The 14,060-nt window shown below is 38.2% G+C and overlaps 1 protein-coding gene across 9 annotated transcripts in view; it reads right to left on the bottom strand.

Annotated features, from left to right (window-relative positions):
• The window catches only part of osbpl6 (oxysterol binding protein like 6), a 139,163-nt gene that overhangs the window by 61,313 nt on the left and 63,790 nt on the right, over nt 1-14,060 (bottom strand). For all 9 annotated transcript variants that reach the window (XR_010002346.1, XM_003225691.4, XM_008118209.3 and 6 more), the window contains 4 exons: nt 12,312-12,578; nt 4,746-4,841; nt 1,484-1,606; nt 264-317 (listed from right to left, as the gene is read on the bottom strand). Coding sequence is in view for 8 of the 9 variants with exons in the window: in XM_003225691.4 (XP_003225739.2) it covers nt 264-317; nt 1,484-1,606; nt 4,746-4,841; nt 12,312-12,413 (375 nt within the window). In the remaining variant the exon portion in view is untranslated. The remainder of the gene's footprint in view (nt 1-263; nt 318-1,483; nt 1,607-4,745; nt 4,842-12,311; nt 12,579-14,060) is intronic.

The following is a 14,060-nucleotide window of genomic DNA, read 5'->3' as shown; positions in this document are numbered from 1 at the left end:
TAAACTTATTATTATTATTATTATTATTATTATTTACCTTTACTATGGGTAATTTTCATGGTTTTTTAACATTTGAGGTAGTGGACATCAAAGAAAGTGATAGTTTTTATGTACCTTTCATATTTTCCATCTCTTTTTCTTTCACCTGAATCCAGAGGGATTTTGTGAACAGAAGAACAGGCTCTCAGGGCAGTATGTTACCAACTCTTGATTTAAAGTGAATGCAAAAGGCGTTTCCCAAATTTAAAAATAGCTTTACTCACATCAATCGGTGATTTTGAGTACTTCAACATTCCATTATCCAGGACAAAAAAGCGCTGCAGGGAAAAATGTTGACGTGACTAAATAAAACCAGGAATAAGCAAAACAATATAACAGATGGAACAAATACATATTCCCTGTCGTTTTCTAATAACCAACATCGGGAGGAAAAAAAATTAATAAACACTTTACTTTCATTTGTGACAGCAGTAATTAATTACAGTGTTAACACTTATACTATTTATAAAAGACCTTGCCAGTATTCAAAGCACTTCTCACAAGCATTATCTCAATTAATCTAACCAGGTAATCCATTATTATGACAACATTGTAAACAGAAATTGAAACTAAATGGCAGTAGTCTAGTGAACTTATGCCTGTGAAATTCAGATGAGAGATCTCCAACATCTATTCATGTATTGCTGCTCATCATTAATTAAGGTGGCCTATCTCCCTCTTTAAAAGCCCTTAGGAACCCATGAATGTATAGACATAACTATTGACCTGTCTGTTTGGATCAAAATATCTCCCCTTTTTCAACTGGAGAAGCTATCACTGGAGAATCAATTTTGAACCTTAAACGAAAACAAAAAAAGAAAGTGAAATCTATCTTCTTTTTCTTCACTACTAACATTTATTTAAATCTAGCTTGGGTACCCGGGTTATTTGAAGACGTCAAATTTTTAATTGTACAATGCATAAGGTTGTGGGTGAACTACAACTCACATCATGCCAGATTAACCCCAAGAAACTCCATCAGGACTTAAAGTTTGTTATGTTGTGAAAGTTTGCTCTAGTCCAGATGCATCATTGGTGGGGTTCAGCGTGCTCTCTGGCTGTAGGGTAAACTACAATTCCCACTAGGGTGAGTCTGTCCCCTCAAAACCCTCCCGTGAGTTGAGTTAGTCATGAGGGTTCTGTGTGCCAAGTGAAGCACTGGTCCATCATTGGTGGAGGTCACAGTTTCTCTGGTTGTGGGTGAACTACAACTCCCAAAATGCAAGATCAATCCCTCCCAAATTTTGGCAGTAATCAAATTTTAGCGCATCCTTTGTTGGGAAGTGTTAGTCGGCCCTGATTGTTTAATGCCGGAAATTCCCCTGTCTTCTGAGTGTTGTTCTTTATTTACTGTCCTGATTTGACAATTTTTTAATACCAGTAGCCATAACACTTCCTTTTTGTTTGAGGCAATGGTCACTCAGCTGCTTTATGGACATTTTACCTTGTGCCAGCCTTTTAAAGGCCATTTCCGTTTCTTCAGCATGAATCCTTCATGTTTGTCTGGCTTCTGAACATTAGTCTGACCAATTTTCAGACCTTCTATAATTTCCCAGTTGTCTGGCTCCTGATAGAAAAGAGAATAAAGAAAATCCCCAAATAAACACATTATTTCACTGTCTATAATGGCTCGTGACTAATGAGTCATATTTTTCAACTGTGAAGGTGGGAACTCAATATGCCTGGAAGACTTACCGTATATACTCGAGTATAAGCCGACCCGAATATAAGCCGAGGCACCTAATTTTATCACAAAACTGGGAAAACCTATTGACTCGAGTATAAGACGAGGGTGGGAAATGCAGCAGCTACTGGCAAATTTCAAAAATAAAAATAGATATAGATACTAATAAAATTACATTATTTGAGGCATCAATAGGTTAAATGTTTTTGAATGTTTACATAAAATTTATTATTATTATTATTATTATTATTATTATTATTATTATTATTATTATCATCAGACTTCAATAAGATAAGACTAAGTCTGATTACCTATATACTTGAGTATAAGCCAACCCAAACATAAGCCAGCCAAGAGTATAAGCCGAGGGGAGCTTTTTCAGCCCTAAAAAAAGGGCTGAAAAACTGAGCTTATACTCGAGTATATACAGTACTTCTTCTTAACCATGGGGTATAAACATCCATGTTTGGACAAATAAAGGGAACTTTTACGTCTAACTACTTTTTTGACATTATACTAACTACCCAGGGTTTCTTTGATCACATGTACATTGAGCACTTAACTCAGTGTAGATCAGTGGTTCCCAATATGTGGTCCGTGGACCACTAGTGGTCCACAAGGACTAAAACATGGTCTGCAGCCTCACCATTACTACTACACAGCCCAACCAAAAAACATTTTTTCTGGATGTCTTTGTTTTGAGGCCTGTTCCTGGGGGTTATTTGGGGTGCTGATTCAGAAATTTGCATTTCATAGACCACATCAGTTCTAGATTATTAAATACATTTTTCTGTGGGTGAACAGATGGTGACTACTGAGTGACATATGTTCTGTATCAGAAACAAGAGCTGATGTGATCTATCCAGTGCAATTTTATGAATCAGCACCTCAAATAACCAAACTGAATCTAAAGTTGACCAAAAACTGATTCACAACCCTGTTGGTACTAATGTTGGAGAGTGGTCCCTTGTCAAAGTGGTCCCTAGTCAAAAAAAAAAAAGGCTGGGAACCACTCATGTAAATGAAGATCAGCCCTGTAGCAGCCAAACACCACAAAGGGCTAATTCCTAATGCATGACAAGCTTCCCTTAATCTTAACTTAAACAATGTAAACAGTAAGAAAACAATCAGATGGTTAAAAATATATTAACAATTTAAGAAGTTAAAAGGAATTTAAACCAGTAGAAGCAGACCATGGGAATGGCAGGGTATGTTTTTTTTTGGCAAAAACATCAATCTGTGCCTAACCAGTGCTTCACTAAAAGGTTTTCCATTACTCTATTTTATGAGCTGAAGCTTCTGTATGCAAAATGTTCCTCAAAACCATGCATATGGCTACGAGTCAAAACGAATTACCAACAAAATTAAAAATTTAAAAGTTAATTCATATAAAACTGTAATTAGTAGGCTTATGTCTTTTGATGTAATAAATCCACAGGACATATCCACCTTACTCTGGATGAAAGACATGAGGAAAAGCTTGAACAAATTCAACTGGTATACTCAAGATTTTTAACTCTCTCTTGTCAAACAGCAATATGTAATCCACTTTGGCTAAGGGTATATCTTTACTGGCATCTTAATCCGGGAACGCCAAGGCAAAATCATTGTCCACACACAGAGGTGGTCCAACCGCCAGGCAATCTAGGCATTTGCCTGTGATGGCGTGGCCAGGCTGCGTGGGACGGGAGGCATGGCCAGGCCGTGCAGGAGGCGTGGCCATGCCTCCCGCGTGGCCTGGCTATGCCTCCCACGCCATGCGGCCCGGCCACGCCTCCCACACAGCCTGGACCTTGCCACTGCTACCTGGACCTGGCCACTGCAGCCTGGCCGCCTTGACCTGGTCACCATGCAGCCAGGCCGCACAGGAGGCATGGGCATGGCCAGGCCGCATGGGCCAGGAGACGTGCCCAGGCTGCGCAGGAGGCATGGCAACGCCTCTCTCGCCGTGCAGCTTGGCCACGCCTCCCACGCAGCCTGGCCCTTGCCACCACGGCCTGGCCCTTTCCGCTGTGGCCTGGCCTCCTGGGGCTTCCTGCCATGCGCCAGCCCACACGTGCCAGGAGGCATGGCCACGCCTCCCATGCCACGCGGCCTGGCCATGCCCCTGCACACCGTGGCCCCCGCTGAATAAAACAAAATATTTTCCAGTTTAAAATGCTGTTTATCTTGTCTGTTTTTCAAATGAGTTTTCCTTCCTATGACTCGACTACTAGTCATCTAATTAAGTGTGGGCAGTTGAATGAATTCCTTAATAGCTTCTGCTTCAAAAGGAGATTTGCGTGAACAAAGTTCACAAATAAATATGTAGCGCAGTCAACTTCCCACCTCAAATCACCCAGTGGCGGTTGGGATTGACATTGTCAAAACCAAAACTTGGGTACATTTTAAAATAATTCCTCATGTAAACCCCAATTTGTTGCCACCATGTTAATATGTGTTACTTATTCCTTTCTTGCTACTTATTGGTTTATTTACAGCATTTATATTTACAGCATTTATATTCCGCCCTTCTCACCCCGAAGGGGACTCAGGGCAGATCACATTACACATATAGGCAAACATTCAATGCCTTTTTAACATAGAACAAAGACAAACAAACATAGGCTCCGAGCGGGCCTCGAACTCATGACCTCCTGGTCAGAGTGATTCATTGCAGTTAATTGCAGCTGGCTTGCTCTCCCGCCTGCGCCACAGCCCGGGCCTATTGGTTGTTGTTTTTTTAAATAAAAAACCTCTAGCTTTACAAGAAAATAACATTGGACATAAAAAATTCATTCAAAATGTCTCCTAAAAAAGTAACCAGAAGATATTACTCAGTACACCAAAAGAGAATCCATTTCGTATTAATTGCCTTATGCTGAACTGTACCATTATTATGCTTGCTAACTACAGCCCTGTATCAAAAAAAAAACATACAATCTTTGTATATTTAAAATTAAGCAGTAAGCCAATACATTTTGTTTTACATGCAAGTAGTTGGTTTTTCTACCCCATCCCCAACCTAGCAGGCTTTACTTACTTTAGATATGATGACCGGTTCATTTTCTAGCAACTGTTTGCCCATTACCAGATCTGCACTTCCTGAAGAAATATTTCGCTCTAATATATGGCCACTCTAAAACAAACAGAAATAAGGAGAATATTAAGAATAAATGTTCTTAAACACACGAAACAAAGAGAAAGGGCTGGCAACACTTACAGAAATATATCATGTTCACAGAAATAATATCACCACCATATAGCCAACCTTGGTTCACGTCTGACACGATAGACAGATAAATAAATAAATACCATATTGCCAAAATCAATGTTCTTGCCTTAGCCTCTTATGTGAGAATTTTATTAAAACATGAACATTCTAACATATTTCATAATAAAACTGTTAAGTTTCATTACAATTAATTTTGTGAACATGTGCCTTGTGAGATTAGATGCTTTGTGTATCTTCTGATAGTAAAATATGCTACAGTCCACTCAAATAAAAAAGATAAACAAGGGTGTAGCATTCAGTTCAAGCTTGCTGCATCTTTTCGTGGGGGCTGAAAAAGTTGCATTTTGGACTACAAATTCCCAATTATTGCATGTTTACTGGTGGGTCTACACAGAGTCATAGTTCAAAAGTAACTTTTCCAAACTTCATCTTTTCTTCTAATTACGTTCTTCAAGCCCTTGCAGTGGCTTTCTAACAATTATGTAATTTTCTCTTGAAAGGATAACAGATGTTGTCATATGCGATAATCATTTGTCATATACAGATATGTGCTCTCTAATATAACCCTAGTTGAGTATTCATCCTCACATCATTAGCAATTTTGTAAAGGGACACCTCTTGGTTTTAATACCATGGTAGGGAGCATACATATATTGAAAAGAGGCTGATCTATGCATGTAGGCTCCCTGCTCCAAAGGACCCTTCCTTCCTGCAAATGATCTCCAACCAGAGATGGGCAAAGGATGGTGCTGCACCCCATGCCTGGAACCCTTGTGACCACAACACCATAGAAAGAATCCAGAGTATAAGCAAACAGTTTATTGCAAAAACACAAAAACATATTAAGAAGCAGGAATAAGGAAAACAGATGTGTAATCCAAAAATGGGTTAGCAATAAGTGATATCCAGACAGTATTTCCAAATGTTTCATGCAAATTCCAAGTAATATAGTCCAAGAGTAGCCAGAAAGTCACAAGTAAAGCATAAATCCACAGGAAAAGATATTTAGCAAAAACTTGAGCAAGATTACAACATGAGAACATAGAAAGCTTCCAGGATATTTGAATCCAGTAACAATGCTTGACTTGCGACAAGGTTCAGAGAACACAGGCGTAGTTTCCTCACTTGAATGCTACATTGCCTGAACTAACTCTTAGGTAAACAACTTCCTAATTTAATAGCCATGAAGTCATTTCTTTTAAAAAAATCTTTATTAAGTTTTCTTTACAAATTAAAAAAGGGAAAGAAACTTCAGAGGAACAAAGAAGGAAAAAGTAGCGGGGGAAAGGGGTAGAGTAGAGTAGTAGAGAAAATATGTAAAAGGTAAAAAAGAATTTTAGAGATAAAGAATAATTTAAAAAGAATATTGTCGAACTTGTTGGTTTTAAAAAAGAGAGGAATATAAGATAAGATGAAGAGAGGAAAATCGATGATGAAAAGTAGAGATTTTGACTTCCAGAAATCTTCTTGAGGTTTCAGCCTTTTCCCACAAATTTTCTCCTCTGCTTTCCCACATAGACAGGCTGACTGGCACTGCCCATCTTCTGCTCTAATCTGTAAACAAAGACTTTTGTTGACCTTCATATCTCCAGGTGTTTTTCCCTGGGATCCTTCCATATCACTTATCTCTAAGCCTGACCCCCTTATTTGATGTTGCCGTTTCTGGCTCCTCGTCCTGACCTAAGAGCCTTACATTTTCTGAATCAGGATTTTCCCAAAGAGAGCCATCATTTCTTTGACTTTGATCATTTTCCTGGATCACTTTGTGCCCCAGGAAATCTCACAGGAAATCCCAAAATAATACGATTATCATGTAATCTAAAACCTTGTTTTTCTTACCATACTGAATGAAGTCTTCGGTGAAGCACCATCACATCATTCTGGATGCTAATAATGCCTACAACTTCATCCCACATAATCTTATCTCAGTCTTCTCTCTGCTTTAACACTCTGGCAAAACAGAGTCCCATGGAGGCCATTCCATGATGGACGGCCAAATCTAGTAGCTGCCTGTGAAATCTGTGTTGCCAGCATGTTAACATGGAGAGAACACTCTGTTTTTAAAAGTTGGGTACTACCCAACTCCTGACACGATAAAACAAGGAGGAAGCAAGGAAACCACAGAAAAGGACGCAAGATGGCCAGCCGGCCCAAAAGACAGGGACAGATGGTAGGGTTCTCTCAGTTCCCCCCAATTTCCAATTGTCAATGTGATAAGATCTCTAGTGTTCTCTCTAGTCATTCAGCATGATTCTATAGTCACCTTCCAGTTGAACCTCCAGAGGAAGCTGATCATACAACTACTTGGAAGCCTTGAAAAAACACAGCTCCAGGCATCACTGAGCCCTCCAGAATGATTCTATGGTATTCAAAATTCTTTGAGTATGTATTAAATCACATTCAGCAAGTTCTTATAATAAACAAGCCTCCTCTACTCTCTTTGAATTTCATCAAGCAGAAAATGTTATGAACCTTTCCATCTTTCCATTAAGTGTTAAAACTTGACATGTTCCATTTCTGTTTCTTACTAATATTTCCTAAATTGCGATTCACTAAATTGTACTACTTACGTCTGAAATATGTCTGTCCTCTCTTTAAGCATGATTTAGACAGATACTTCAATCAAGTAACATACATTTTCAAAGGTATTCCTAATTCCTCAAGAGTTTTTAACTGCACAATGCTTCGTACTATCGAAATGTCAAGCACAAGGGAGTGCTTACTTGAACTCTATGACCTTTTAAACCACTTAATATTTGAGCATAAATGCCACTTTGATATGAGACAGGTGGGTCCCCTTCAAGGAAAACATCCTTAGAAAATAAAATGTTGCAGAAATACTTCCTTATTTAGTTCTTAGAATTATGTCTGAAGAATAATGACTCTAAAATACGGAAGAACAGTAACTTTTTTCCTACTAACCAATTTCTAAAGAATATACCATATATACTCGAGTATAAGCTGAGTTTTTCAGCCCTTTTTTCAGGCTGACCCCCCCCCCCCTCGGCTTATACTCAGGTGAGGGTCCTGGTGGGAAGGTGTGGGGCTGAAAGAAGAGCCCTTTTCCCACGCCTTCCTGCCAGGACCCTTACCTCTCCTCCCTCGCACCCCATGCACCTTTCCTTCCTCTGAGGCCAGAGGGGAGCGAGGCTGCTGACAAACCTCGCCACCACTGCCGGGAAAGGCACATGCTTTTCCCTCCTTCTTTTCCCTGTGTGCCTTGGTCCATGCTCATCCCTCGCCCTTTGCGTGCCTTCCTCAGTGGTGGAGGAGGGAGCCATGGCGGCGGGAAAACCCCGCTGCTGCGGCTCCCTTTTCTGCAGTGGAAGGAACACGCAGGGCAAGGGAAGAGGGAAAGGCGAGCGCAAGTGGTTACAAATCACAATCAAACTGTTGCATTCACAGTATGATTAATGGCAGTTGCATTCACAACGTAGTAAATTTTCTTGTTTATTTTCTTGATTCTTCGTAACAGGTTTCGACTATCTATAGCAGGGGTCCTCAAACTTTTTAAGCAAAGGGCCGGTCCACAATCCTTCAGACTGTTGAGGGGCCGAATTATCATTTGAAAAAAAATACAAACAAATTCCTATGCATACTGCACATATCTTATTTGTAGTGCAACAACAACAACAACGAAAGAATACAATATTTAAAAATGAAAACAATTTTAACCAACATAAACCTATTAGGATTTCAATGAAAATGTGGGCCTGCTACTGGCCAATGAGATAGTCAAGTTAATTAGGATTCTTGTTGTTGTTGTTGTTGTTGTTGTGTGCCTTCAAGTCATGTCAAACTTTGGCCGAGCCTAAGTCTAAAATTAATTATTTATTTACTGCATTTATTTACTACATTTATATCCCACCCTTCTCACCCCGAAGGGGACTCAGAGCAGCTGTATGTACATCTATATATATAAAAGGGTAATGAAATTTCGGCCTAGGACAAAACAACAAAACTATACAACCCAGAAACACTAAATGTGGCAGCACAACCCCTCATCCATGCCTCTACGTTCATACAACAAAAAGCTCCAGCTACTCCAGAAAATGGCCAGGCTTTGAGACTGCAAGGCTATTCACTGCTATTCCACCTGGCCAACAAAGGATTCCCATAAGCCACAGCAACGTGTGGCCGGGCAAAGCTAGTACAATATATTATACTAGCTGTGCCCGGCCACGCGTTGCTGTGGCAAAGTGGTGGTGGTATTGGTTAAAAATTGTTGTGTAATTTTTATTTGACGTTATTTGCATTTTTTAAATTAATTTTATTGTAAGTTATATTTTTATTTATTATATTTTATTATTTTTAGTTATTTTCTGTTATTATAGTATTTTATTGTATTAATTTTTAGTGTTTTTTATTATTTTTTCGTGTTTTTTATTATTTTTATTGGGTTGCTAGGAGACCAAGTTGGAGGAGCTTAGCCTTCTAACTGGCAGCAATTGGATAAAAGCAATTATTCCTCTCTCTCTAATTAGGACTTTATTTTTCTTTTCTTTTTGTTGTATCAACCTAGAGGCGTGGATGATGGGTTGTGTTGTCAAATTTCGAGGTTGGGGGGCCTATAGTTTTGTTGTTTTGTCCGCTGCCCTGATGCCATCACTCTTTTATATATATAGATTATTAGCATAAAACAATATTAGCATTATATATTACTATATTGAACTATACCACTATACTATTATATAATATGTAATATATATACCATATAATTAATATTATTATATGGTATTACTATTAGTATTATATTGTAAGATAATAATAAGATTATTATCAATATTATATGTATATACAATATATTATATTATTAAAACTGATATAAAATATTATATTATAAAACTGAGGGCGGGGGCCAGGTAAATGACCTTGGAGGGCCGCATCCGGCCCCCGGGCCTTAGTTTGGGGACCCCTGATCTATAGTCTTCATCTGGTGGTAGGGTCTGCAAGTATTGGGTAACATTAATACAATAGTACAAAGTGTTTTCTGCCCTGCTAAAATTAGTTAATATTAATACATGTTGTGACTCAGCTGGAACCTCAGATTGACTCTGATGAGGATGATGGGATTCAAGTTCACAGTCAGGTCCAAAATGTCCCTGTTGATGAGGAACAGGGACTGTAAGTTCATTCTCCCATAGCAAGGAATGATGTTGTTGATACTGAAACTAGCCAGGTGCAAATGGACTTGGGAAAGGAGCACAATTCTCAGTCTGATAATGAGGGTCAGCAAACTTAACGATCAGGCTGACCTTGATGAAACAGGTTCCTTAGATCGAGCTGACCATTTGGAATTCAGAGTTCGGAGGAGTGTGAGAATTGCAAACAAGAGGGAGGTTAGAGGCCAGAGAAATGCTTTCATGCTTTGCAAAGGGTATTAAAGCAATGTGTTTGGAGACAAACCTTTGTCAAAGCAACTTTCGTTTAACCAAGAAGCAAGCTCTCATTTTCCTGGATTACCTTGCAGCTTCTGTGTTCATGTTCTGGGACTTTGTCATGCTCTATTGGGACCTTGTTTATTCCTCGTGATTTCTGGATTTGTTCTCTATGACTTTGTTTTGTAACCATTATTTGGAACTTTACTCTTGCTTTTAAAGAACCTTTTATATTCTATTTTCTAATAAACTAAAAAGACTTCAGCCTGTGTGCAGTTTGGTGTATATAGCAAGGTGAAGCTAGCCTGAGGTGCGACAATACATACTACTGTAGAGTCTCACTTATCCAAGCCTCGCTTATCCAAGCTTCTGGATTATCCAAGCCATTTTTGTAGTCAATGTTTTCAATATATCATGATATTTTGGTGCTAAATTCGTAAATACAGTAATTACAACATAACATTATTGCATATTGAACTACTTTTCTGTCAAATTTGTTGTATAACATGATGTTTTGGTGCTTAATTTGTAAAATCATAATGTAATTTGATGTTTAATAGGTTTTTCCTTAATCCCTCCTTATTATCCAACATTTTCGCTTATCCAACACTTTTATTTTCAGTGATTGGTGTGGGGGTGGGGGTGGGGGTAAAATTCTGTTCGCTTACACTTGAAAATTACCTAGGGCCAGCCCTGATTATATCTGTGACTTTATCTAGCCATTGCTCTATTGTCGGGGATTCATTCATTTTCCAAAATCTCACGTAGACCATTCTTGCTGCCATTGTCATGTATACAAACATTTTATCTTTTTATCGAAATGGGTTTTCATTGTCAGTCATACTCAGTAGAACATATTTGGGCTTCATTTCTATCTCTGTGTGTAATATCTTTATATTATCTTTTCATATTATTGTTTAATTTTTTTCATAAAAAGCAGAAAAATGTTCTAATGTACTTTTCATTCCCAAACAACCATATTTCTCACCCAAAATCATTCACACAGGCCAGAGATACAATTAATATTACAGCCATATTATTTCCAAAATGGTTCTATTTAATAGAAAAAACCAATAGTTGAAAAATTAGAAGGTTAAGTGATATTTAGATGCGATAAGATAAATATGAGATTTCCAGAGTCAAAATTCCCTTGGTAACTTGACAGCAGGATTAAAGGTAGTTGGGTAAGTCCATTTTTCTTTACGCAAATCCAAAATCTCTGCAGTCTTTCCTTTCAGATTGGAAGTGTGCACAGCTAGCCGAAGAGGCTTGAGAGTAGCTACAGAGAAAAACTCATAGGCAACAAGAAGCTCTGGACACCTCTCTCCTAAATCCTTCCTTAAATAGAGTCATTCCCAACTACGTATTTGTCCCATCATCTTTAAAGGAGCCCCCGGTGGCGCAATGGGTTAAACCCTTGTGCCGGTAGGACTGATGACTTGAAGGTTGAGTTGCTGACCTGAAGATTGCCGGGGAGAATGTGGATGAGCTCCCTCTATCAGCTCCAGCTCCATACGGGGACATGAGAGAAGCCTCCCACAAGGATGGCAAAAACACCCGGGCATCCCCTGGGCAACATCCTTGCAGACGGCCAATTCTCTCACACCAGAAGCAACTTGCAGTTTCTCAAGTCGCTCCTGACACACACACAAAATCATCTGTAAAAATAAATAGCTCCAACATGCACTCTGAAGATACCATTTAGTCTGCTCCAAAAGTAGGGTGAATATTTCACATTACAGAAGTCTACCTGACTATCATCTTTTTTTTCTTTTTTCTTTTGCTTATCCCCTTCTAAAGGAGCAGCACAAAGTAAAGACAACACAGTCTATTATGGGCTCTTTATCAATGTACTTCATAGTAGCAAGCTGCGTAGAAAACATTTGTGTTCATTAACCTTTAAACTTCACTTTCACAAAGTATAAATAACAAGGAACAATGTAAAAAAAATTGCAGCATTTCAATATGAACATAAATGTGTTATTTGTTTACCTACCTGCCTGCTGTCCCTCTGGGAAGATGATGAAGAAGAGGCACTTTTATGAGATGGTGTAGAGGTTTTGTGAGCAGGAGATATACCTTTCTCCTCTGAACTCATCTTTGCAGCTAAATTCTTGTGATCTCCTTTCACAGATAAGACCACATGAATCTCCTTTCAGTCTTCCATATAAACGGGGAGCCAAATAATCTTCACCATGTTTCCAATTCACAGGGTGTCCTTTACATTAAAGGGGTTGACAATTCAAAAGGCATCCAACCAGACCTTGAAAGAGAAATGAAAAGATGTGAAAGTTGCATATATGCTTCCACAAGTAAGTGTGAGATATTCCATAACGCATTTCTCAGTAAATAAAAAAAAAGTTAGAATGGAGAATCCCTCCCCTTTGTTATATCTGAACTCACCTACTAATTTAATTCAATTTCTTGGGAATTTCCAATCAAATAAACAGAAAGCACATCAACTCAGTAAGGAAATGGTTTGCATACAAATAAAGGTGCAAACCAATCAATATATATTAGGGGAGGTCCAGAAGGAAACCATAAAATATTTTTCCAATACGTTTCGTCTAGAAAAAAAGAGAAGATGATTCTTTTTGGGAGGAAATTCCTGATCTGCTGATTTTCCAACCAGTTGTTTCTTCAGTGGCAAAATACAATTCCTCTTTACAAGATACTGATTACTTTCTCTTGCTTGGCTTCATAAGTGACAAGTTACTTTGAAACTACAAAAAACCAGCTCTCTTTATTCCCTGCCCATTGCGCCACAGCTTTATTTGTTTAGAAATGCATGCATAGGTGGCTAGCGTCGCCTATAGGATAGATAGGAAGCCTAGTAGCTATGGCAACCATAGCATCTTCATGTTTTCTTCCTATGAATGTCATTGATATTAATGTGATTATTCTGTATAAGCAACAAATGAAGATCTTCCATATGATTCTAGTGTATATGCATGATGACTAAGTCCATTATGTTTGGAGATAAAGAAGAGAAGATATAACAAGATTGTTGGACTTGGAAAGTTTATTTCCTGAGCTGAGCTCTGTGGCATATCTTTATATATTGGATCCCAGAGAGAGTTCGAAATAAGAATAGTTTCAAACAGGTTTCTCATTGGGCAATGGTACATTTATTAATTAGCCCTTAGGCCATGTCAGAATACCAAACCAAACAAAAAGACTTGGTAAAACATGATTACACTCCATATAGTAAGTTAAAGAAAACACTTATATCAATACAGTAAATAAATATCATAAAACTGAATACAGTAGAATCTAACTTATCCAACCTTTCCTTATCCAACGTTCTGGATTATCCAACGCAGTCTGCCTCCCGCCTGGATACACAGCTGTTTCTCTAGGGAGCAAGGACTGACTTTTTATAGATTTAATTTCTGACAATGTTATTACTGTAAGTTCATTTTATGCAATTCTATCTTTATTTGTAGTCAATTTGTCAGTAGCCAATGTTTTTGTAATCAATGTTTTCAATACATTGTGATGTTTTGGTGCTAAATTCATAAATACAGTAATTACTACATAATGTTACTGTGTATTGAACTGCTTTGTATTGACGATTTGTTGTAAAACATGTTTTGGTGCTTAATTTGTAAAATTATAAAGTAATTTGACGTTTAATAGGCTTTTCCTTAGTCCCTCTTTATTATCCAACATTTTTGCTTATCCAATGTTCTGCCAGCCAGTTTATGTTGGATAAGTGAGACTGTACTATATATACATCATGTTT

This window comes from Anolis carolinensis, chromosome 1, assembly GCF_035594765.1.
Source record: "Anolis carolinensis isolate JA03-04 chromosome 1, rAnoCar3.1.pri, whole genome shotgun sequence".
NCBI classification, from domain to species: Eukaryota; Metazoa; Chordata; class Lepidosauria; order Squamata; family Dactyloidae; genus Anolis; species Anolis carolinensis.
This window is presented reverse-complemented; position numbering and strand designations above follow the sequence as displayed.